The following is a 26,428-nucleotide window of genomic DNA, read 5'->3' as shown; positions in this document are numbered from 1 at the left end:
TTATAATAATTTATGACATGAGACATGAGAAACAAAACAGGCTGATCTGGTGTTAAGATCTTACTTTAATTAAACAAGCTTTAAAAAAAACCCTCTAGCATAAAAATAGGGAAAGAAAGAAATTACTTACCCAGTGTATTCAATTAGTCTTCTGAATTAATAAGTTGTCCTGTGACATCCTGTAGCAAAGCCAGTACGGTATATATCTGCTGAAACAAGAAAATAAAATCTTCTTGGCAGAGCAAAAAGTTAATGAATGCAAGAGCACTAACCTGGGATTTTTGTTTTCCGTGAAGAATGATGTTCTCGTGCCAAAGGGCATCTGGAAGGAGCTGATCCAGCAGGTCAAGAGTCTTGTCACTAGAACTGAGGCACAAGATAACAGCACTTCATCATACTGGACCACTAATCCACACAGGAAAGTAAAATATTTGAATCCAAGCGCAGATATTCCTCCAAAACACCTGAGCAGTCCAACTAGAAAACAAGCAGGAGCATAGAATCGTGTTGCACGTTCCATTCTGTAACCCACAGTGACCAAAAGGAATAATAAAAACAACACGAATCTTTCTTTTGTAAGCAAGTGCTCCTCCTGTTTCTTCATTTTAAGGTAACATCTTGTAAAAACATGCTTTTTGTCATAGACTGAGACAGCTATACAGTTAATGTTTATACGGAAATGGCTGTGCTTTTTTAAAACCCTGTTCAAAGCAGGTGTAGGACAAATTCTTTGAATAAACAGCTTTCAAGCTGTTTTATCTATGAAGGATGAGAGCTCTCTAAGTCTGTCTGAAAAGATTGCACAATTCCAGCTGCTGGCAAGTTTGTGGTTACGTACATTAGAATGTAGCAAGTAGCATTTTGGCAACGGGATTGTTTTGTAGGGGTGTTGTTCCTTGTTGGACAGAGTCTGAGCACCATGTTCCTTAATCAGGGCCTCTGTCATCTTAAATTCTTTTTCTTCTGCCAAACAATGTTCACAAACCATAGCCTAAAGTCCAGAAAGTATATTTTCAGGAATTTGTAATTACTTTCACTCTGAAATTTAAACTTGAGTTTGTGCTGTTTCTGATTTGGAGCACCAAACTGGTTTTCTGATTATACTGTGTTACTCTGTTATTCTGTTATACTCTGATTATTCTGTGTTATACTGAAGGACTTTGCTGTCAGATCACCTTTATGTTGTCCATTTATCCTGCTTCTGACCCAGCCTCAGCCCTTTGTTTCAAGTCTGTAAAGCTGCATGTTGGAACATGAAACAGTCTTTTTTCATTAATGTTTCCCATGTTCTATTGGTCTGACCCTCCTGGTTACACACTACTGGACATTTGCCATGGATTTATTTACAGGAACAGCACATAAATCAACACTGAGCAATCATAAAGCATGCATGTGCACAAAAAGGATTTTTCCTGAACATTTATTCTGTAAACACAAAATCTAGTTCCTTTGCCAAGGAAGATTACATTTAATCTTGCATTTTAAATTAGCAAAATGGATAATGTAAAGAAGCGAATGCGAGTGCCTTTGTAACAAGTTTTTCTTACTCATTTTTACAGTATTTCAGGATTTGATAAGACTGTTTGCAGTGAAGATGCTCCTGTACCAAATTTCTGTTCACAGTAATTCTTCTGTCTTACATATAAACACACATTTCCTGATTGAACAGCAAAAGAAGGCATGCTTGCCTGAATAAACCTGTGGCATTTTCTGGTTTCTTGCCCACACTACCATTACTGCTCAGGAAAGCTTTTCATACTCTGTTTCATACTGGAAACAAGACTACATCAATTATTTCCAGAGCCCTCTTCATTCATACCATTGCTCAGCTGCAGCAAACATCTCAGCAGTGCCCCTGCCAAGTCTTCTGCTTCCTCCTGTTCTGTAACTCTGCCCTCTGTGCCTCAGCTAGCAAAGGGCCCTGCAGTCCTCATCCACAACAGCTGCACTTACACTGAACCCTGATTGAAAACACACTGCCAAACACCCCCTTGCATTAGCTGCAAGACTCTGAATGACAAACAAAGGCCACCATTTGTGTCATCTTGTTAAAATCAGATCTTTGCTTATTTTGCCATGACGCTGATGCAGGAGAGAACACAGCTCACAGACCAACAAACTTCTTCCAACCACATTAACTTCAGGTATGGCAGCAAAACACAAGGAGCAGCCATTACTAAGTGGCAAGAATACCATAGATGCTAAAATACCATACAAAATCTAATGGCAACAAACACAAAATAATACGTGTAGTCCTATGTTTCTATTTCCCCCCATGTACATATAAAAATACATTCTACTTGCAGATTTTGAAAGGCTTTCAGTGAGCTGTTACAACTCAGAGAAAAGCTTTTACTGTCAGTCTCAAACATCAGCAGCATTTCCCCTTGGATTGAATAAGCAGAAAAATCTTTTAGGAATTGCAATGCAGAAGTGAGGACTATGCAAAATACTGTTAGAACATCTCTAAAACAAGAGAAGTATTGGACTGTGGTGTCCCTGTGACACTGTGGCTCATACTGACTCACACATCTGTCACCTCCACACACCCTTAGCTCTGTGTGGCCAAGCACACATCCTCCACCTCTCTTCCCCCATGCTGACCCCAAATCATTCTCCTTATGCGCTTGTCTGTATGTCCAAGCCCCAGCTGTGGCAGCCCCTTCCCACCTTTCACTCAAGGAAATTTGTGTGTGCCTTACACGTTGGAGAGGGCTGGCTGATGTCACCCAGAGTGGTAGTGTCTCTACTGGAGGTGTTACTGGGCAGGGCTCTGAGCAACCTGATCCAGTTGAAGATGTCCCTGACCATGGCAGAAGGGCTGGACAAGCTGACCCTTACCAGTCCCTTCTAACCTGAACTATTCTCTGATTGTACTCCACCATGGAGGGAGGCTCAGGGTCCAAGGAAAGAGGAGGGAGATTGGCCTGAGTTTTTATACTGAACAGCCTCAGGGTTTCCCTGGAGCCTGGGCTTTGGGCGTGGGCTTATTCAAAGCTGGGGGTAGAAAATTACTTTTTCTGCAGCTGTGCCACCTCAGGGTGATGGCACATGAAGAGGAGCAGCCCATAGTGGTTGCAGCAGTGTGACAACACCATTCCTGAATGTGACTCCATAGGGAGTTTATAATTGTAATTAAGGGAAACCAAGCTAATTCTGTACTGACAGGCAGGAGTCAGCAGGGAGACTGCAAGCTGCAGGATGCTCTTCTCCCTAACGTAGCTGTCTTACAGTGGGTTCTCAGGAAAGTTCCTACTACATGATGAATTTTAGACACATTGAAGAAATGTTACTTTGCCACCTTGCAAAACACAAACCTTATATTAAGCGCCAATAATAACAAACAATTGTTGCTTAAAATGTGATGTGCAGTGAAACACACAGTTCTGGCATCAGCTTTCCTCAGACCTCTCCCTGCTAGACATTGTTAGGTCTGCTCTAAGAAAACCACAGCCATTCATTGCACCATAATCCTGGTTTCAGCTATCTAACTTTAATTTTACAGCTTCCAGAGAGAAGCAGGATAAAAGACAAATACCCAGTTCATGTCAAAAACTTACTTTATTAAAAACAATTTTAAAACTCTGATATCCACTAAACTATACATTGTATTCTTGTGATTCAGTTCACAAAATCATATTGAAAAAAGTAAGCCGTTGGCAACCAGTAATACCCACGCTGAAACTTGAATCATTGAAATGGAGCAGATCTCACATCTCCCTATGTTTTGAAACAGCCATCACTTAGGATTTTTCATTTATCTGCTCCTTTTTATATGGTAATTTAGATATACTTCACGATTCTTGCATGTGGAGTTTGGATTTTCCCAAATTTTAGGTAGTCTGAGCAGAAATTGTAATTATTTATTAGTACTTGCAAAAATAATCTGCCTGTGCTGTGTTCTGACAAATTAAAACAAGTAATTTTTTTACTAGTTTTGAGGTCATCTAGATAAAGTCACTAAGTGCTTGTGAAATGAAGTGAAAAAAATACCACATACCTTTTCTTCTCAGGTAGCCCCGCCTGTACCTCAACGTGTTACTTTCAGATAAAAAAGGAGAGATTGTGATCTGGAGAAGGTTAAAGAGGTGATAGCAGAAGAAAGCCTTGCATATTACTTCCAGCATGGCAAGGCAGGGCACTATTGATCTTTGTACAGACCCAACTACTTATGTAGTTCATTAGGTAAATACCAAAAATAAAATTTAGAAGTTTGATCTAGCAACATCACATGAGAAGTATTTATGGCAGATGACAAAGGTAAGGGGTGGTCAGATGGCAGGTGACAAAGGCAAGGCAGGTGACCAAGGAAATGTTAAAGAGGTATTAATTGAGGCTGCCCTTATGTAGGTTCTTCCTGAATCTCATCCTACTATGATCTCAAGAATAGCTAATAAGGTTATAACCACACAATGTAAAATGCTATTGCAGCAGCCTTTCTACTATATCACTTCTGAGCAGAACAAAGATGATAAGCACAATGTCCTCCTTCCCCTTTGGCTCCTCTTTGGACTAGAATTCTTCTTATGCTGTAGTCTGAGGCACTTGCTCTGGCAACAAAATGAGAAAAAAACAAAAACAAACCAAAACAATAAATAATCCTGCAAAAATGCAATATAAACCTCCTCTCACCTACCACTCCTCTCCTGTATGCACACCAGCATGGCTTAAGGAAAGAAGTTTATTATACATACAGCAGAACAGCCCTAGAAAAGAGCACCTAGATTTTTTTTTTCCCTCCTCTGAGAAAGAGCAGATGGAACGAGAAAAACAAACATGCCACGTTAAGATGAGATGTCTCAATCCTGTGAGATGAAATGAAAGGATGTGTATAAACAGCAAATATGTAAAATGGTAGACCTTTAATGTTTTTTCTTTGTCATGTATAAACAAAATATTTTTACAAACTGAGTCAACAACTGTCAAGTGTTTGGCTTTATGACTGCACTCCAATGTATTAATTGGTCACTGACCAAATGCAGGCTAGAAGAAGTCAGGGTCATTTCTGAGACTCTACAAAGGCACAGTAAAGACAAAGCTGCACATAAATAAAATACTATATAGAAACACAAATCATGTTGTAAGAAATATTCACATGGTTTCATAAAGAAAGAATAAATTTAAAGCTGCAGTCTTTGAGAATTAGATACAATATCTGGATAAGGCTGAAGTCCTAGCTGTTTGTTATCTTTCAACTTCTGTACTATAATTCTGGCAAATTCCTCTCCTTGGCTGTCTGAAGTATCAAGCAGTTGTCGTACTTTTGATGTCCTTGTAGGTTTGGTGCTTATAAGTTCATAATCCTCTTTCATGAGTAAAAATCTTGACAGAAGAGCATCCAGTGATTGATTCAAGCATGCTTCAGTCATCTGATCAATAATTTCTTCTCTTTTACTTTGTATCCACTGATGAGCTACATTCTGTTGTATGGTTTCCAATACAAAATCTGAGATTGGAAAGAATTAGAAAAAAGGAAGAGATTGTCACTGTCTCAACAAATACTGCAACAGAACAAAGAACAAATTGGAAAGAAACTGTTAAAATGCTCCAATTTGACAAATTTGGTGGTTAGAGTATTTATTCTATCTGAATTACAGAATAATTTAGGTTAGAAGGCACCCTCAAGGAGGTCATCTGATGTAATGTCCTGCTCAAAGCTGGGACAACTTCTAGGATAACTCAGGTTGCTCAGGGCCTTGTCCTGCTGAATTTTGAGCCTCTCCAAGTGATGGCACTTCTGCAGCCTCCATGCACAACCTGTTCCAGTGTTCAACCTGACATGGTACTAAAAAGAGACAGGCGGTAAATTTACTTTCCAGGGCGATTTTTATTGAAGATTACTGAAAACATCCCTGTAGTTTCCTGCTATTTTTCTTACAGTGAGGTTTCACATAGTGAAAGAGTGTTGATTCTATTTCCAGAAGAGAGATATCTTTATAAAGTTGCAATAGATCTTTATAAAGTTGCATATTATTGTGTGGCCCCTCAAAAAAATATATGAATAATTAATAATTAAAGTTTCTTTTTGTTAACTTTTGTGCTAACTTTTAACAGTTATTTGATGCACAAGAATATAATGTAATGGGCTCCTAACTAACACAGAGGATCATTACAGGTGATATGCTGACACAGTTGCTGGTTTTCTCAGCCCCACCATTACTAAATGGAAGACTGGAAAGCCTAAAAAGTGAGAAGTGACAGACAACAAGGTGACTAAGTTTGAGCTAAGTTTTTCTCCTGCTCTGCTGGACTGGAGCACTGCTACAACAGTAGGAAATAATGGAAATACTGAGCAAAGGGAATGGGATAAAGAAGACCCATGGCAGAAGGAATCTGATTAAGAGGAGAGAAAAAAAGCTAGTAGCTACAGGTACCTGTACTTCATCACATTTTTCACTGTTTTTTGCTTACTTTGTAATATAAGTCAACAAGGACAGAATTACTTAATTTTGCATTATTAATATGCAGATGTTTTGTTTGCATTTTGCTTGTGAATAACAGTTCTAGTATCCATTTCGTACAGATGTATATTCAATGTTAGAACACTTATTGTGGGTCTTGGAATCAAGTAGTGTTTGCTGTACCTGAAGGAATCGGTGATGACCGCAGCACATGGGATGCAGAACTTGAGGCATCTGAAACTCTCTTGTCAGTTGAGAGAACAGCACTGTATGGATGCACAAGGAGTCTGGCACTTTGAGTTACAGACAGATTTTCATCCATGCTCTGGCTGCTAAGAGAGTGCAGAGACCCAGAATTTCCATCTTAGACAAAAAAAAAAAAAAGAAAAAAAACAAAGGAGAAGAAAAAGAAAAAGAACAAGCTGTATTACTTCTGTGCACAAATAAAATATACCCACCGGAGACTATTTAGAGCAATTTCACAGAAGAAGTAATAAACCAGCTACTTTTACATGATATACAACGAATTAGTCCCTATACTCAAATTCTGAGTACATTTATGCCCTCATATTTTACCAGGGCCTGACTATGGTTTGGGGTCCTGCTTTATTTTAAAGAAATATTAGGAGTATAAATCTGGTAGATGTGAACTTCAACAAAAAAGCTCTGTTTGAGAGAAAGTTTTTGTAGGGACTAGAAGAACAAAATAAATCCTTTGAGTATTTGGAGAGGTAACTAAAAATCAGCAGGAAAGCAGACTAATTTATTTTGATGAAGTTTGGCAGTGTAACAAAGATGAAAATATTAAAATAAAGATTCAGATGGGGGAAAAGGACATGAAGAGCAGTGGGAGAAGTTAGCATTCAGTAGGAGGCCAATGGAAGCTTTTTGTAGACCATCAAAACAGGGTATAACTTCATGAAAGCTTCATGTAAACTTTTGCAAAGAAAAGTAAAAAGTATTTTTACTGGGGGGAAGTTTAACTGTTTCTACCTTTAGAATTTTTTTTATAGTAGAAAAAGATGACAGATATGAAAGCAACAGTAGGAATGACACAAGGAAGAGATAAACAGCTGGTAAGAAATTACTACAGAACATGTGCCTAACTCTGCAAATAGCTTTGATTAGACTTTCACAGTGTCACTTGATAAAGACACAATAACTAAGATGTTAACTAACTGCAAGAATTCAGATGAACATGTAAAGACACAGTGAGGTAGCCCCATGGACAATTCAAGATTACCTGTCCAATGGGGAAATTTGAAGTTGTATTCCCAGTTCTTTCTTGACCTGTAGAAGAATATGTCTGTAAGTACACAGAGCAGGAATAGGAAAATGTGGAAGAAAGTCCATTCTCAGTGTTTTGAACTGGTGGGCTAGAACTCATAGTAGCTAGTATTTTATTTCATGAACAAAGGAGAAAGTTGGGCAGAGCTATGTACTGTGAAGCAGCAGATATTATCTACTGCTTGAAAAAGGGGATCAGGACACAACCACTTTGAGTGAAAGACCATTTCAGGAAAGTATTTCAAGCAGCTATCCTGGCATAGATTGTTATACATTTTCAGGCACACATATTTAATTTCCTAACATAAAGACAAAACAACTGGGATTGTATTGTAAATGCAGGCAAACCCAATGGGAAGAAATTATGATGTGTGACTCAGTTCAGAAGGCTGAATGATTTCTTTATTATAACTATGCTATAATACATTAATATACTACATAAAGGAAGATTCTAAAATACATACTACTTTCTCTAACTACCATATCTAACTCGTGACCCTGTTCATGAGAGTCTAGACACAGGTGGATTTGCCATCAGGCTCAAACAATTCCCACCAGAATCCAATCCAGCAATCACCCCAGGTAAACAATTCTCCAAGCACATTCCACATGAGAAAAACAAGGAGCAGAAAGAGAAATTGTTCTCTCTTTCTTTCTCTCTGTGCATCTCTATGAAAAATCCTGAGAGAGAGAAATGTCCCTGTGACAGGATTGTACTGGTATGAGAAAATGACCTGGACCAGTGAACACAGCATGAGAGAATGCAATCATAAAATCACAAAATTGTTTCTATTGGGAAGACCCTTAAGATCATCAAGTCCAGCACTACCAAGCCCACCACTGTCCCATGTCCTGAAGTGCCACATCTACACATCCTTTAAATATCTCCAGGGCTGGTGACTCCACCACTTCCCTGGGCAGCCTGTTCTAATGCTTGACAACTCTTTCAATGAAGAATTTTTTCTAATATCCAATCAAAAACTCCCCTGGCACAACTCAGGGCCATTTCCTCTTATCCTTTTGCTTGCTGCTATTGCTTGTCAGTTAAGAGGCCTCCACCAGGTCACAATCTTCTCTTAGGTAGTTGCAGAGAGCAAAATTTCCTCTCTGAGCCTCTTTTTCTCCAAGCTAAACAACTCCATTCCCTCAAAAAAAAAAAAAAAAAAAAAAAAAGAAGAAAAAAAAAAAAGCTAATGAGAGTTTTTCAGAAAAAAAAACCAGATTTACTCAAATTACTAAAAAAGACCTAGGTAACCTAGAGATTGGAGTAACAGAAATAGAAAAAGAAGGAAAAATATGAAATCCAGACTTTCTCTTTCAAGCTGAGGCTAATGGTTAGAGGTGAGATGAGGAATAAAAACAAACCCTAAGAGGGTTACTCTGTAATGAAGGACCTTGTGAGAAAGGAAAAAGGAAAAATAAAATTCTAAGGTATAGTGAGTAAGAGAGATTTCGTAGACAGAAGAAGTTTGCCATGTCTTTCATAATACTACGTAGCCTTAGTTCACTGACTTAAGCTAGAATGTGCACCAGGAGGACTAGTTAGGATACTACAAGAATAAAGTTTATTTTACAGAGGGATTTCAAAAGAGTGCATCCCATTAATTTAGCAAAACAAAGTATATTAAAGGATTACTCTCTGTACCAAAAATGAAATGGAAGGAGAGAAAAGAGCTGTTTAAAGAAATACCCAAGAAAAGCTCACTAGGGAAGGGGAAAAAAAAAGGAAAATTGAAAACAAAGGCTAAAGGCTAGGCTAGAAGACAGGTCTTAACTCTGAAGAAGCAATTTTCTGAAAAAGTATTCTGACTGTAATGATAAAAAAACAAGAATCTATAGTCATTAACTCAGCTAGACTCTTTAGTCATTAACTTAAGCCTTGGTGCCATGCCAAACCCGTCTCTTGTTAGCGGCTACCTGGAATAGAATTTGCACCTGAAACAATTGCATCTGAGTTTGAAAAGCAAGATGAATGTCAATCTTGCTTTCCACTACAACACTACCTGATGCAGCTATTGGCAAAGTAATAACAAACTCTTCTGCATTAAGGTTTTATGGGCACTATTTTCACAAGCTTTACAGTATCTATACATAAACACAATAAAATCTAAGCAAGATCTCTATAAAACAACCTCCAGCTGACCAATCAGATTAATTGCACCAACAAATTTTCACTGATGCTCTCCAGAAACAGACATAATTCACAACGGGAATTCATAGCAGCATGAAAGGCTAATATTTAGCATTATCTTATGTGATTACCCTTACAGTCCAGGCTCATGCTCAAACTAATACTCCATGTTCTAAAATTCATCAAAACATACTTACTATGATCTAGTACCGATATCCAGCTGTGACAGACAAAAACTCTCTAACAGTTTAAAGTTAGAAAGTGTATGTTTATTCAACGCCAGGCAGCGTGCGGGATAGCTCCCAAATACACAACGTGCCTTCCAGGTGATTACAGAGTCTTTTTATCCATGCAAGTATTGAATACACAAAATACAAATACATATTCATAATTTTGGTACATCCCATTACCCACTTCATATGCTAATCACTCCAAAAGCTATTAAGCATGCGTAGTTTGTTCCTTGAAATGGGTTGGTGGTCCCTTTCATGGGGAGGGGTCCCAAAATGAGGAAGTAAATGAAGTCTTCCTTGTTCTGACCTTTCTACCTTTTCAATGCAAATATGACAAATGAACTCTTGGTAGAACTCCCATTCCTTGTCTTCAATTGGCTTCAGAACAGAGGAGGCCCACAATTGTCTTATGTTCCTAAAAGCTATTTGTCAGTTTCTGTATTCTTCATTATAAACCCAGCTAACTAAAAATAGTGCTGACAAGCAATCAATTATTAGTTAACTACTAACTCCTTACTCCATTCTAGGCCTACTCATTTATTATGATTATTTTAATTAACTCTAGTAAGGCTTATTTCTAACTAAAATCTTAGCTCCTCTAAAATCTCTAAATTCCTTAAAATTTATGTTTCAATTAAGCTAGGTAAATATGAGTTCTTCATTGTCTGAGGTTTTTATGCTGTATAGATAAATGCTTCAATTGATGTATAGCCAAAGTACCCTGCACTTGCTTTCTGCCATTTTGTCCAGTAACTGGTAGTCCTTAAGCCTCCTGTAATTTATTTACTAAAGTTCTTCCTGTATTTACACCTTTCTGGTACACTGAGTAGAAGTTAAAAATTGTGTATCTGCTCAAACAGGAGTTGAAACAGGAACTGCCTGTGCTCTTCTACCTCTAGCAGAGTATCTCTGGTTTTGCAGCACCTCAGAATACTTTTTAATGTCCTTGTTTTATAGCAATGAAGTCAATAATCTTGTCTGCTTTCATACTCCTGGTCCCTGCAATGCCAGAGGACACTCTATTCCTTTGAAACATGTTTACATTCTGTCAAGGGAAGAAACGAAAATGTAGTTTTAGTTTCACAATGTTTTGCTATTCCACCTGGGTTCCATTTTATGTTTCTGACTTCTGATGTCAGCAAAACCTCACAATTGAGTTTTCTCAGGGAATTTTGCCAACTTTTATGCACAAAAGGGGACAGCTACAAAAGGTCTGTGCAGATAATTTTACAAAGCAGTCTGTTAGAGACATTTTTATTTATTGAATTAAAAATTAATATAGAAATTTGCACTGGAAACTTAGCTTCTAGAATGCCTTAAAATGTGTAGCCTTTTTATATTCAGTAGTTCACAAAAAAGAAAAAAAGGAAAACAAAAGAAGACACAGTTAACTAATCTGCCAAGAGTATGAAGGGACAAGAAAATACTAGCTCTGCACTCACAACTCTGAATAGGAAAACAACACATGAGCCGTAGAGACTTCTCAGGTGATAGGAACAGAAAGTCAAAGCTTAAAAACACTAGTTTTTTACCCAGAGCACAGAGTTTACAAAATAGACTTTTTCCTGACATGAAGAGACCCAACTTTCTACTACAAATGCAATGTCACAGCGTGAATGTAAAGCTGCAATAGCAACTTAAATTTACACAAAGTCAAGAGTATCTCACCTGATGAGAGGATATTACACTGGGGAATAGACTTGAATTTTGATGTATCTGGAGAGATGCTCCGAAGGGGAAGTGCATCACACTGTATGGAGCTACAGTACGCTGGCTGAAAAGAAATCCAGGTGTATATTGAACAGCACATTAAAGAAATAAGAAGTTGCAATTTCTTTAAAAGAGAATCTTCCCGTCACCCTATTTTCCTTGCTATCTAAATGCTCGATAGACAGCACAATTAAAATACAGTAAATCAGAAGAAAGCATGTAATCCCAAAAAGCACATAATCCCAAAAAATGTACATATTTTCAAGGATGACAGCAATCTTGTATACAAGTTTAACTACTGGTAAGAACCAAAAGCAGCAGCAGTAAGAATCAAAATATAAATGCAAATCTACATTACCCTATACAAGCAAGCTCCATAGAAGTATAAGGGAGCAGGAGACCATCTCTTACTATTGGCAGGCATTGTGTGCTGCATTCCTCCTTGAGGGGATCACAGACTCACGGAATATGTGGAGTGGGAAGAGACCCACACAGATCATCAAGTCCAACTGCTGGCCCTACACAGGACCCACACCAAGATTCATTTGCCTGAGAGCACTGTGTAAATTCTTAAACTCTGCTGGGCTTGGTGCTGTGACCAGTTCCCTAGGGAGCCAGTTCCAGCACCTTATCACCCTCTGGGTGAAACACCTTTTCCTGATATCCAACCTAAACCTCCCCTGGACAGCTTCATGCCATATTTAGAGCTTTCCTGTATTTAGATACCCTTCTGATTTCTACATGCTCACCCTTTTCTATCTTCATATATATGGCTTTGCATTTGTTTCACCCTGGCTCAAGTAATGCATTTTATGCCTTTCCTGACTGCACACAAAGTGCAGAACAGCTCCCCTTACCAAGTTAAACTTCCTTTAATCTCTCAGGATACTGACATACTAAATACAACACATAAAGTATTTACCTTTTCAAGATTCAGAGGTATATTTAGAGATATCGGCTCCACATTTGCTTTCTTTCCACTCTTGTAAATACTTTGGGATTCATATAGTGACTGGAAGAGAAATATTTACCTATATTAAATTTCTGCTATAAGACAAGACAACAACACTTCACAAACATGTTTCACCCAGATACAAATTAGACAAAGGAAACTGAGGAGAAACGACAAAGGGGATTAGGCTTCTTTTAGCAAGTGAAAGCTACCAACTCAGTTGACCAACTCATGGCTGTAACAAAAGCCACTTACCTTTGATCTCTTTAAGAGAATTACTGCTTCCAGCATAGCTATTTCATCAAATGTTCGCAGAACTGGCTCCAGGTCTATTAAACATTCTAAACAAAAGAAGAGTACTTGGTGAATAGTTTGAATTGGAAATCAAGTTTTTTACTGTACTAAAGTGTCTTTCTGACATTTACAAAAAATTTGTCTATTGACACATATCAAACCACTTATGCTGCTAAAAGAGAAGCTGCTTGCTTCTCTTAGAACAGTTCACACCACCAAAAGAAATATGTACCAAGAGATTCAGGATAATGCTGGACCAGGATAATGCAAGTCTCACACTCATGGAATGGAGAGATTGTTGAGTTTGCTGTGTTTTAAAGTAGCCCCATCAAGCCTGATTAGCTGAATGGGACCCAAACACCGTAAGACCTCAGAGAGGGCTGCTGTCTTCCAACTCCAAATGAGGTGGTAAAGATTTATACCAAAAAAATAAACAAACACACCCCCAACACAGCAATATCCAGAATACATGCCTAAGGCATGAGGCAGGACCAGAGAAGATGGGATAGTCAAACCACTAACCTATCCCATCCAGTGAAACCAAATGACACTGTCCTCAGTGTCTGTGTCCCTATGCTATGGTAATTGCTTAAGTTCCCCATCAGTAAGCTGGACTTCCCCTAATTTTGCAATAGTTTTGCAACTTCTTCTTTCTTTTTATGATAGTAAAGTAGTGGCAAAAGCAATGCATATTTTTTTTTCAAAGACCATCTTACTACACACATGGCACTAAAAAGAGAATTCAAGTTAGCTCACACTATAGTACATATCCTAGATAATTTTCCCTTCAGTGTGACCACACATTTAAATTACTATTTTTTTTGGTTAATTGGCATAGGAAAACAAGAATGCATATGGAAATGTCACAATGTGTCTATTTTTTTTTAATTATTTTAGAAAAATATTGCATTTAGATCCATTTCCTTGCTTGGAAAAAATCCAGTTCTTGCCTGATAAAGGAGATGCAACAATTAACGTGTCAGTGAAAGATTTACACTGACATGCAAATACAAGCTGAAGTCACTACAACTTATCTAATATGCAGTGGTTCATTGGTGTTGGTTGGGTGCTCATAAATCCCACAGTTTTATACTTAACTTCTATTCCCCCCTTAAAAAACCCCAAATTATCTTCAACAATAAACAAAAAAATCCAGACACAAATAGTTAAACAAAACATGCTGCTTTTTTACAGGTAAATTAAGAGATTATAAATGTACAAGACTCCAACAACCAGCCTGGTTTTATGACACACACATAATTCCCTTCATAAAAGTTTGCTTATAAACATGAAGGAAGTAGCCTTGCACTTTATCATAAACAGCAAGACCAAGCACACAAATTTCCTGACGTCTTTAACACTTCCCTTTCAAGACTATAGCCTTGCTCTGTAAGTACCATGTTCAACAGAAATCTGGCAAGATAAACTCACTTAAGAATGATGGTCTTTCATCTGGGTTTTGTGCCCATCCACTTTCCATCAGTCTTATGATAAGCCCTCGATGAGGAATGTCCATTGATAGACTTCCTTCACTCAAGTCTAGTCTCTGTCCTTGTGACACGCTGTACATTATCTGCAAGGGGTTTATAACTTCTGTCAAAACAGACATTGTGAAGTCATTATAAATATATGCAATATAAAGAGCTTACTGTATAGGAGGAGAAATTCCATTTGCAGACATAGAATTTAAATAATCAAAATAAGGTTACATTTCTTGATTAAAGAAAAGGTATTCTTAATTTATGAAAAAACACTGTAATTACAAAAGAAAAAGATACTAAAAATATAGTCTACTTTGAAAATTATTTCAAAGTGTTCTTCAACAAGCTTAAAAGTTGAATTATTAGAAAGTAACCCCTATAATTAAGTCCCCAGGTTTCATGTTTAACCTTTAGGCAAGGCAGGAAAAATAAATTAAAGGAAGACATGTCCTTACCTTCAAATGGCTGTTTCCTTGACATCACTTCCCATATGATAACTGCGTAACTGTTTACAGTATAAAAAGTACAGAAGATGTTATTTTAGACTACAGATAATTAACAACACAATATGCTCAGTTTTACATTGTATTTAAAGCATTTTGGTAAAATGGTCCTACAAGCACACATGGGACTGACTACAGATAACTGAAATGGTGACATGAATATATGAAAACTAGCGAGTGACTTCATCTAGAACTAGTTAATACTATTAAGTACAGACAAGATCCATGGCATATAAACTCCTATTCCAAATCTGTATCAATTTGGCTCTGCTAATATGTTGTGAATTACATACATAGAGTTTAAATCTCAGTACACAAATTAAAGTGAGACCCAGAGAGCCAACTGCTCTGTCCTATACGCAATATTCTGGCATCTTCCCAGTATGGACTGACATTCCCATGGGAAGCTGGATATTAGCCTGGAGGATGGCTTTGATCCAGAGCTCTATCCCAACACATCCTCACAGAGATAGGTAAGATTCAAATTTGCACTTGGGATGCCCACTCCTGCTTCCTCCCTCCCCATATATGCTTTCAACATCTGCAGTGTTCTCCACAGGGAGAGATGTCACTTACACACAGCATTCATATTCCAAAACAGACTCTTGGGAAGACTCCTCTGAACAAATGCCATAAGATTGAACACACATATGCTTCAATGACCTTCTTTTCCATTCAGACCGACATGAATGGCAAGTGGTTCAGTGAGTACAAACTTGCCCCATCTTTAGTAAACCAGTCACTCTCTTCAGCCATCAGGATATATCAGAAAGAGGTAACTTTAAACAACTTCACAATTTAAATAAGGTTAGCTGATTTCATTTAAAAGCTGCATTGTCCTTTCCAACTTTTCCTCACATACTCTACCACATCTGAATGTAGCTCTATTCCAGGAAAAGCTCCTAATATTAATCACAGCATTGTATTCAAGTATCTGGTTTGGCATTTACAAAAGATAATCCAGGCTAAAGCTTCAGTGCTTCCATAACTTCAAAATGCACTCGAGGTGCTGACAAGCGTGTATTTCCATGTTTTCAGTCCAGTCTTTATAAGCATTGTGGCAGTGTCATTCCAGAAAATAACCACCATGACCAGCTGCTTCTAAAAGGCTTGCTCCCCCACCCTTGGTATGTATGTACTGAGCTTCCTTTCTACACCACTAAGAAGTACCAAATTTTGCATACAGGTTACATTTAGCTGCCTTAGAGCACAGTACCATCCAACAGCAACCAAGTAAGAATTCAAATAAATGAAGTAAAAACAAATAAATTATGCCTAAAATCAAATAATATAAACTAAATTTTCCTAACTATTTATTCTTCTTACATTTTAACATTCTTCAATGATGAAATGTATTAATGTAGCTTTTAATAAAAGCAGTCCTCCCTGTTAGAAAAGTCTGCTTCTGATGTATTCTGGCAAATCCATGCAAGTTGACTTTTTCGGTATAACAAATCATCCCTTTTGTAAAAGTTAAGCTGCTTGACTGTAGTTTAAACAATTTGTTTCTTTAAGAAAAAGCCTTCCTCACAAATTACCTTTAACATCTCAACAACACTCAGCTGTGATCAATTAGTTTGACATCCAGAAAACATCCAGCTATTTAATAATATCTTTCATTCAGTTTGGAATCTCTCTCCAGTTAAATACTATTTTCTCAGTTCTACAATACTGCAGCATTCCCCTTTACACTATTCTTGTTTTCCTTTCTTATTTCTACTTTGTAGCATCTCCTTCTGATCATGAGCATGGAATCTCCTGTGTGGCCTTTCTGGTGGTCCTTCACTGTCATTTCTTCCTGCCTTGAACTCCTCTCTTTCCAATGTTGTCTCAGTCTCTTCTTTCTTCTCACATCATCTCTTTCCTTCCTAATTTATCTGTTTTTTATGTCTTTCTAATGTGTTCTCATATTTTCTCCTATTTGGTTGTTATTCCTCTGAAAATATTATTTTCTTTCTAAGAAACATTTGTCTTCTTCCTCTCTACCCACTCATTAAGCTGCCAGTCACCCTTTCTTTCCCTTCAATATCCCTTTTTTTCTTTTCAGGGTTTTTCTTATCCATATCTTCTCATCAAAGGGTAAAGAAAGCAGGGGTGTTGTCATCTGTACTCTTTAGACAGGAATGTCAAGGAACTTCATGTGTTTCTTAAGGGTAAGGGCTAATTAAGGGAAATAGTGGTTTCCCTGGAAGTCAGTAGGACCCTCTGAGACTGAGTCATCTCTCACCAAGATATAACCATGAAAGACATCGGTGAAGGTAAAGGTGGCAAGCTGCACCAGAATGATGTAACAATTTGACTTTGTCACAGGGATTGGCCAGTTCATGCCTCTTCAAACTTCCTTTACACATGATAATTCCCCTCAAAGTTCTTCAAGTAATCTCTGAGCTCTCCAAACCATTTTAGACCAGACAGCTGTAACTCAAATATCCTCAGAGAGTTTTTCTTTTGTTATATGGGTTACCACCACTCTATTTACTATTCTACTACTTGTACTCAGGACAACACAAAACTACCACAACTTTCATAAAGTAAATTATTTCTTAACGAAATTACTGTAACTACTTTCTCCAACTCCACTACCCTACTTTTATCTACCTCCTTTCCAAAAATACATTTTCTTCTTTCACCCAAGTACATTCTGAAAATTATGCTATTTGATTACACAAAGTCTAAGAGTATGTGCAATGACTGATGGTGTGAATGGCTTTCTTCTTTCCCTGCACTGTCTGTATGTGTACACTCATTTACAGAAACCAGTCCCCCACCTACTTCTGTAGTCTCAGCTTAATTTTGGAGCATTACGCTCATCACAGCATAAAAGAAATGAGTCATTAAGTTCAGCTATCACTCAATTCTTTATTTCCAAATCCATTTAGCCTACATAGCTATGATTATCTCTGAAAAGAATAAAATTGCTGAGGATATGTTAAAATCTAAGTTCAGTAAATCATACCTGAGTTCAGATTTCCAGCCCCACTAGAGAACAACAGGAATTACCTGTAGATATCATGTTTCACACTTGCCCGGGTTTTCTGACTGGGGTTGTAATCCTCAGGTGGCATGTAGATAATTGTCCCTCCTTCTGGCAAAGAGGATTCACTTCGGGACTGGGACATGGATACGACACGCCATTTGGACATGCCAAAATCTGCAATCTGGAAAGGTCAAATCAGTTGTTCTGAGAAGAAAAACTGGTTTTATCTGCTGACAATTGTTAGAAATTCCTGAAATACATCCAGAAAAAAGAGTCACCAAAAGCTCTTAACCTGACACACAAAAACTATGTGGTTCTCCTAGCAATAGGAAATATCAACTCCAGTCCATAAAGCATTCCCAGGTCGTGACTCATGCTATCCCTATAGCACTTCTCTATCCTGTGATTTTAAGGAAGGACTCATGTACACTCTGGCTGAGGAATCTGCTGTAGATAGCTGTGCCATATGAAGAAAATCACTTCCTTGTGTTAAAAAAGGCAAACAAAAAATCATTGATTACTTGTGAAGAAAGCACAAGCTTAGTATACATAGTGTACATAACTCAGCTTGTCAATATCCCGAGGCAATTGCTCTCACAGAATAATTTTTGGGCACTTCACCTCATTCCAAAAACTATGATGTATTAATCCTGAATTAATAAATTTGATATTCTTTTATTCTGTGCTGCAAAAAGTTGCTGAATATTTTCTTTACTGTGCACTCTGGGGCCTTGCTCCTTTCTACAGGATACAGTGCATCTACATGAAGAAGTAATTGACTTCTGTTTACATCCTCAGACATTCATGAGCCAGGGCACCAGATGTCAGATTAGGTTATGGATAAAGAGAGAAACATTTAGCAGAATGCACCTGCTGGCTGAGCTGCAGTGTCTGGCATACATGGAAGATAAGCAGCCAGCTCTGCACTTGTCCAGCATTTGCACAACAGCAAAAATATAAAACATTTTCAACAAAGAACCCTGTGCAAGAGCTGTACCAATTAAGGTAACAGAAACAAACTTTCTGAAGAGCATACATCAAAATCCACAGTGAAAAGTAACCTTTCTTCTCTACAACTCACTCTCATGAAGCCTTCCTCATTGTAATTACTCTTAACTCGTGCTCATTCAGTTAATCAGGGACAGTTAGAGGCACTCTGTGAACGGCGTTACTCTTATACATGTATAGTATCTCTTCTAACTGGCATGCATGATAACCTTGTCTGCATTTCCTGTAAACTGTACTAATTTAGAGACTCTTGCTTCACTTAAAACCCTAAGGACACTCCTTACAGGAGGCAGGGCAGGTATGCAAGAGTTAACCTCTTCCCTTCAAGTGCCTCAGCAAAACAACTGTTCATATATGATCAGGCAGAGCATCAGGCCACACCAAAGCTGTTAGGGATAAAAAAATGGTTTGGACTAGCTCCCTGATCAGGTTTATCAGGAAGCTCGAGAGATGGCAATTCCAGCACAATTGAGTGGGAGGAAGTATGACCTGCTGAGGGTGTGAGCAGGGACAAAGCCATGTGAGGCATTTTGCTGCCAAGAAAAAATTCTGTGCAATGGTGAAAGAAGAAACCAGTACTGGATCTTTGCTCAAAGGACTCACAAGGAGAGTCAACTTACAGTAGCAATTGAAACATTTACTTTTCAGTATAAATTTGGTGCGAAGTATCTCTTATTTCCATTTACTTTCTATCAATTCTATCAATTGTAAAGCCAGATCTTTTCAAAGTAACAAGAAACAACAAAACCTACTCTCGCAATTATGGAAGCACCTAAACATTTTGTCAGAAGTACTTTCAGTCGCTCTTTCCACATCATGGCAGTGATATTTTAAAAGACAGAAGTAAAGTTTTTAACTACTCATACTTCTGCATATGTTTGCGTGTTCTAAGGAGAGCTTCACAAAAGCCACCTTCCAACATAGTAAGATTTCAAAGTCCTGTTTTACATGTTCTTATACAGCATCAACAGAACAGATATGTCCATATTGCATTATAAGTATCAAATGGAGCATTAACATTTGAATTTGACCTACTGCCTATAATAAGTAACTTGTCAGAGCATCTCAGGCAAGAACACTTTCTATTTTCTTCTCAGGAAGTGCCAGATGTAGCTAGCCTTGGAATGCTGACAAACAGGAGTGTCACCACTATTGAGTATCAGCTACTGCTATAGCAGAAACAGCCTAAATTCTATCTTTCTGGTCTTCTCATTCAGATAAAATATAGAGTTTCCAAAAGAAAAAATCCGAAGTTGTGTCTGCAAGGATAAAAGAAAAAATCCACCATACAATTACATCCTCTCTGAATGGCCACAACCTCACCCTTCCTCCTCTACAATAATGAAAACACTTTCACTCATTCTGGATGCTGAAGAATGTAAGAATTAAATAACCCTACCTTAATATGAAACTCATCATCCAGCAAAATGTTCTGGGTTTTTAAGTCATGGTGCAGCAATGGAGGATTCATGTTGTGCAAATAGTTTACTCCCAAAGCAATTTCATAAAGAATACGGAATCTCAGGCACCAGGGAATGTTGGGATATACATCTTTCTGCCAAGATAAAACCACAAAACTAGAATATAATCCTCTGTTTTAACAGCACACACAAAGACTTATTTTATAAAAAGTAGAAAGCGTCTTGGGCAAACAGCAATCTTTTAAAACATACATTACACAAACTCCTTAAAAAAACTATAATGGTGCATTAAGACTCATTAGCTGTTAAAAGAAACATTATCAAAAAATAATAACTATGCAGTGCCATGTTTCCATTCCCTAGCATTCACATAGTAGTTCATGACTGCTATACATGATGTTGAACATTTACTACACTACTCATTCATATGGAAATATGAATTACAGATGAACTTCTGCATGAAACTTGTAACCCACAATTTATAAGTCCTACACATAGAATAGCAAAAATCATATCTGCAATTGACATTGGGGAACAAAGCAAAACTGTATTGAAACTATGCAGAAAATACTACCTTTATAAATAATAATACAGCAAGAAAAATGAAGTAAAACTCAGCTGAAGTCTTAAAAGTTATATTGACATTAATGCCTTTCTGAAAAACATAGCTAACCTCTCCAAGGCATGAGATGTGTACTGATTAAAGGTAGACTTTAGTTCTATTGAGACACAACTGCAGTAGCTTTGAATAATCCTACCTCTTTATATTAGCAATATTTAGCTTCTATAAATGAAATTCAAAATCTTCATTTTTTAAAAGAATATTCAAACTCATGAAAAAAGTCAATTGTATTGGCAGTAATTTAGAAATCCAGACTGAAGCAAGCGTAAGTATTTCAGAATCTAATTAGAGAACAACTGAGATTTTTAAAGTGACTATATGTGATAATACAACATAAATCTTGTTATAGGTCACAACATTAAAGGAAAAAGTATAACAAAACTTAAGTCAGCTGAGTTTTGCTGTGTTTTTGAGATACAGAAGGTCTGAGCACCAAAACTACTAGAGATACTGTCTTCTAACATGAAATATTATACATAAAATACTTTACTATACTAATTAAGTATGAAAATTGCAATCTACTTTAAGCAGCCAGGTATCATATTTAGAGACCACAAGTACACTTACCCCATGCAATAGCTGGTTTAATGACCCATTGGTCATGTATTCTGTTACTATCCCCAGAAATTCAGGCTCATTGCAGATTCCCAAAATTGGCAGTATGTAACTAAATCTGGCCTTGTGTAATATCTCTGCTTCTTTTAGAAGGTGGTTTCTATCGCTTAAAGAAAACAAGCAAACAAATAAAATACATTACTAGATCAGTACGATGAAACATCAAGCAAATGCTGGGCTCACTATATTCTCTGTGTAATTATATCCCTGTATGCGCCACCTTTTCACCACTTGATTTCTACCATGCTGCTTTGAGAATAAGACAGTGTAAGACAAATCAGAATCTGCAAATGCAGAGAAGACAGCTTCCCTGGTTTTTCTGTACCACACAAATCTATTTCCATCACAGATTTCATCCATGTTTCCAATAAATAAGGATAAAGTCAGAACTTCCAGCTTCCACCATTCCTTGTAACCATAAAGGTAACAACCAGCTGCATTTGTCCCATTTTACTGAACACCTTCAAATGCCGAGTTTTCACTCAAGCCCAATATTTATCTCTTAGAGAGTGGAGATTTTAATACAATGATTCTCCAACCATTTAAATCTAGTGGACTCTGATGTATACTAATATAATAGGGGCTAAAGGAATGCACTTTTGACTTCTGAAGGAAAGTAAGTTCCTTTCTGAAGGAACAATTAACTATGCTTTGTTTTCACATAAATTGCTCTCTCAAACAGCTCCTGCTTTGAATCACTCTCTGGAAAAAACATCCCCTGGATGCACAACAAGCAGGAATAGACCAGCCTCATGAAGGGCACCTTTGGATGCCTGAATTTGACTGTGTGGATCCCCAGAACTATTAATAAATGTGGGTTTGATGCATCTTCACAAATTCAGGCCTTGCAGCACATGGATTTGAGAAGGTCAAGTTTTATTCAAGATTGAGTATGATTCCATCCCTGCAAATAGAAACTATTTGGCATGCTTTATATCTCAAATAGTCTTGAAAAAAATGGGTTTGTTGCCAATGAGGATAGTTGGATCATGAAACATAATTCAGCAAAAAAAGCTTTTAGATCTTAGTGGAGATTGGTACAAGTACATGACTAGGATATTCAAATACAGGACATTTACAGCACATTGATCCTTTGGATGTGAGCCAGTCTGACTCAGAAGCAATAGGGCTGTGCTGGGGCCAGGGCTATGCCCACCATGACTGGTTCAGCACAGCGCTGTGTTATGTGCACAGCGCAGCTCCAGGGTGAGAGCTGGCTTGTGCCCACTGAGCTCAGGGCACACCCCAAAGCACTCAGGGCAGTCTGGATCCAACAAGGTGGTCTTAGCACTCAAAAAGAAAAGGCTGTCAGGCTATATGGGAAAAGAGTGAACTAAAGCCTGCAGCTCTTCGCAGCAGGCAATTTTGAATTTAGATGGATATAAAATTAAGGTCCTTTTATCTGTGTGATGGAAAAAGATTTATAGGAAATGACAGAAGTAAAAAGACAGCCTTTGATACAAGCATGGGATGGAAGAGACAACTCTACACCTTCCTCCCTCTCTTCAGAATGAGTAGGTTTGAGAAAGTTTGGGGTTTTCCCAGACAGTAAGGCACATTAGCATGGGATTTAGCTGTAGCTGGGAAACAAATTGCGACATACTGCAGTCTATTCCTGTGCCTGTCAGTCACTTCACCTTTGTCTGCTCCATGCCAGAAGGGCACTGAGTAATACCTAAATGAGCACATTCCCACAACAGCTTCCCAACTGGCTTTGCTCTTTGCCTGGTCACATACCATATTCTGGGATGCACAGCACATGCTTCTCACTTGGGGAATGAATGGCATCAAGAATTCATCCCTATTCCTGACAACACTTACAGGCTGGCATTTCATATTGCCTACTGTACAATCAGCAAAGCACTTGCTGCTGAGACTCGGGTATAATGGATTTTTTTTTGCACCTTTGAGTTTTCTTACAGCATTTCTAGGCTTTGCATGATATGTGGTGATGCCTTATTAAGGCTGACCTTAATTAAGCCTACCTAGGCTAGGCAGAGTTAAAGAATAAAGTAAGCATTTATTAGGAGGCCTCAATGGATACACCTTAGGCGGTACAACAACCCAGCCAAGGCTACACCCAAGATGAAGCCAAAATGGTCACAAAACGCACAACCAGTCACGAGGTCTCTCACTTATAAGTTCTGGTCCATTAACATATTGGAGTTAATTGTCCAATTATAGCTTTAGGTTATGAAGTCTGATTCTTCTTGTTTTTCTCCCTTCAATCCATGTTGTTTATACTCTTGGGCCTGAAATTTGGGTGGTTGTCCTTGGTTCCAAGCTAGGAATGGAACTGTTTTGCCTACCTACTCTGTGAAGAGAGCTTACTATCCCTTAATATGAAGCTCAGAAGTACATCCTAAAGCAGTCCAGAATCTGAGAAATATAAAAGCTAAAACCTAAGGCATCATGGTGGGTGACTGAATTATTTGGATTACCTCACTTGCCCTTCTAATCATAATTTCACAGGTTAATATCCCACTAATCCAAATTCTTACAAGTCTAAAAATAGCCTTGGTTGGTTTCTCTCAGCTGTGTTCTGAGGATAAATGCTGTATTTCCAATTAGCTGGGATTTAAGCACACATTAAAAAAAAATCCAAAACAAAAAATCCTCCACAACACCCGCCCGTCCCCTCCCTCCCCCAGCTTATCAAAAAACACAACATAACTGAGATTCCATTTCTGGCTAGATTTCAGTGATAACGCCCGTGTATACACAAACCTGGGCAATAAGAGGTGAAAGAGCTTAAAACAACTTGTCTTATATTTGAGTATATTGAGTCACAAGACTAGAAGCCTTTCTGGGTGAAGCTATCCTACCTAAAGGTCTAGTACTAGATCAAAGAGACCTGAGGCAAAAGCTTGAAGACAGCAAGATAAGACTCATAGGCAGGTTTACAGTCAGGCAGGTTTCAAACAACCTAAGAGACAAGTTTGCATTGATATGTTAACAAATTGGAACTATGGGGATTGAATAAGACAGTGATGAAAAAGTAAAACTTGATGTCGCCTTACATGGAATGATAGCTCCTGTAATAAATATGCTGCCACTTGGGTGCCTGGAAAACAGGGAACCCAATTGTTACACGGAAAATACCAGTTTTACAGGGGAGACTACAAGCCTATTATTTTAAATCAGCTTCTCTCAGTACTGTGAGATCTGGGGAAAAATAGTAATTTTGCATGGTCTCAGAGAAGCTTCTTCTAGATGCAATCTCTAGTGAATAGAACAGTATACTCCCGATATTCTTTTCTCTATGTAAACACCAAATCTACAGTAATCACTGTACTTTAATATCCTGCGAATACCTCAGCAAAATGGTTAGCAGCCAACAGACCCAGCAAGAACTAAACTCTGTCAATCCCACCACGAGGCGGGCTCAAGGTTCACAGTGCAGAAGAAAAAAACTCCAAAAGAAACAGCTTAGTGTCTCAGAGACCGAGACCGAAACCACTCTTTTACAATAATCGAAAGAGAGGAAGCTCCAGGGCCGGTCCGCGCTTTCTCTTGGCCCAAGCTGAATCATCCTGGTGGGATCCCCTTTCCCCGCGGAATTAAAGCAAGGCTGGCTACGGAAGCAGCAGGATCTGACCCACAGCCCTCAGGCCGGCGGCCCCGGCCCGTCCCGGGGCTGGGTTAGGGCCGGGCGGGCTCGGGCCGGCCCTGCCCCGTTACCTGTCTAGCAGCGGCCCCTGCAGGCATTTCAGGGCCACCGGGACCCTCCAGTCGGCGTGCCGGGCGGCGGACACGGTCCCGTAAGCGCCCCGGCTGATAAATCGCAAGTCCGGGAGTTTGCTGGAGGGGATGGAGAGGAGGCCGCAGCTGAGGGCGCCCGCCCGGCCCCCACCGCCATCCCCGCCGCTCATGCTCGCACTCCGCCGGGCTCAGCGGGGCCCGGAGCGCCGCTCCTCCGGCCCCGTCCTGCCTTCGCCGCACCTCCCTGCCCCGCCTGCTCTCCAGTTGGCCAGCGCTTCTCTCCTCTGCCCCACCGACGAGGCACTTCCTCGCGGAAAAAGCGTCCCACGGCTCGCGGGTCGGGGAAGGCGGAGCAGCGGGGTGGGAGGAGCGCGCCGGAGCGCGGCGCTGGCGCGGCCTCGCCCTGCGGGAGCCGCGCACGGAGCGTCCCCCCGACCCCGGGGAGCCGCCGGGGCGCGGGCGGGCTCTGCGCTCGGAAAATGATGCGGGATGCTAGAGCCGAGCGCAGATCGCCGCTGTGAACTGTTCGCTGCATAAAATCACAGATTGATGGGGGTTGGACGGCACCTTAAAGATTATCTAGTCGCAACTCTGCCAGGACAGGACACACCTTCCACTAGACTTCCACAGAGCCCCATCCGGTGTGTACTCATTGCTCAAGAGAAGTGAGAAAAGCTTTGTCTCAGTCGCTTATCTCCTCCGCGCTTGTCCTAGGAAGATTTTTCAGGATAACAGTATTTCAAAAAGATCGTTTCGCAATTTCCAGTAAGTGCAAGTTCACCCTTGCCAATAGTAATAGAGAGCTGCCTGATACACGGATGTATTTATGAGAGCTTTAAGGTTGCTCAGTAAGCTTTTGTAATGCCTGTTCACCAAGCCAAGTTTTCACAGACTAGCAAAGTAATTTAACTTAAAGGTATAGATTTGTAGCTTTCCACAAGGAGTGACAGTTCCACAGGATGAAATAAATGTAAATAGAACAACTCGCCTTTCCATGTGTGTGGATGATGGGCTAAACGCCTGTGGCTTTTCACTTCTCTTTTCTCCCACTCATGGATATGGACCAGAGAATGAGGGAAAATACCTATGTT

General features: G+C 39.0%; 2 protein-coding genes and 1 long non-coding RNA gene across 5 annotated transcripts in view; 1 reads left to right on the top strand and 2 right to left on the bottom strand.

Annotated features, from left to right (window-relative positions):
* LOC110477478 (Y+L amino acid transporter 2-like) overlaps positions 1-403 on the bottom strand; it is a 47,209-nt gene extending 46,806 nt beyond the window's left edge. For 2 of the 3 annotated variants that reach the window (XM_085572323.1, XM_085572321.1), the window contains exon 1: positions 131-302. The gene's annotated coding sequence lies outside the window, so the exon portion shown is untranslated. Of the gene's footprint in view, positions 1-130 lie in introns of all 3 variants that reach the window. The other variant, XM_085572319.1, reaches the window with a different exon arrangement.
* LOC146768426 (uncharacterized) overlaps positions 1-26,428 on the top strand; it is an 82,375-nt gene that overhangs the window by 6,248 nt on the left and 49,699 nt on the right. The window contains exon 2 of the long non-coding RNA XR_014952989.1: positions 297-26,102. This is a non-coding gene — a long non-coding RNA (uncharacterized LOC146768426). The remainder of the gene's footprint in view (positions 1-296; positions 26,103-26,428) is intronic.
* On the bottom strand, positions 3,547-25,652 carry RIPK2 (receptor interacting serine/threonine kinase 2). The gene is made up of 11 exons (XM_021543182.4): positions 25,317-25,652; positions 21,588-21,741; positions 20,377-20,532; positions 17,993-18,150; positions 14,945-14,994; positions 14,440-14,601; positions 12,970-13,055; positions 12,685-12,774; positions 11,721-11,826; positions 6,585-6,764; positions 3,547-5,446 (listed from the first exon to the last, which is right to left on the bottom strand). The coding sequence occupies exons 1-11, from the start codon at positions 25,505-25,507 to the stop codon at positions 5,121-5,123; spliced, it is 1,659 nt and encodes a 552-aa protein (XP_021398857.1). The 5' UTR covers positions 25,508-25,652; the 3' UTR covers positions 3,547-5,120.

This window comes from Lonchura striata, chromosome 2, assembly GCF_050655825.1.
Source record: "Lonchura striata isolate lonStrDom1 chromosome 2, ASM5065582v1, whole genome shotgun sequence".
Taxonomy (NCBI): Eukaryota; Metazoa; Chordata; class Aves; order Passeriformes; family Estrildidae; genus Lonchura; species Lonchura striata.
This window is presented reverse-complemented; position numbering and strand designations above follow the sequence as displayed.

What these genes read in the sequence shown, in the direction of transcription:
- RIPK2 (XM_021543182.4), bottom strand. Translation starts at nt 25,507, where the DNA reads ATGAGCGGCGGGGATGGCGGTGGGGGCCGGGCGGGCGCCCTCAGCTGC. An exon ending in TAAACCAGCTATTGCATGGG is followed by an intron (nt 20,533 to 21,587) that starts GTAAGTGTACTT and finishes TTATCTTGGCAG; the next exon opens with AAAGATGTATATCCCAACAT. An exon ending in ATGATGAGTTTCATATTAAG is followed by an intron (nt 18,151 to 20,376) that starts GTAGGGTTATTT and finishes TGACCTTTCCAG; the next exon opens with ATTGCAGATTTTGGCATGTC.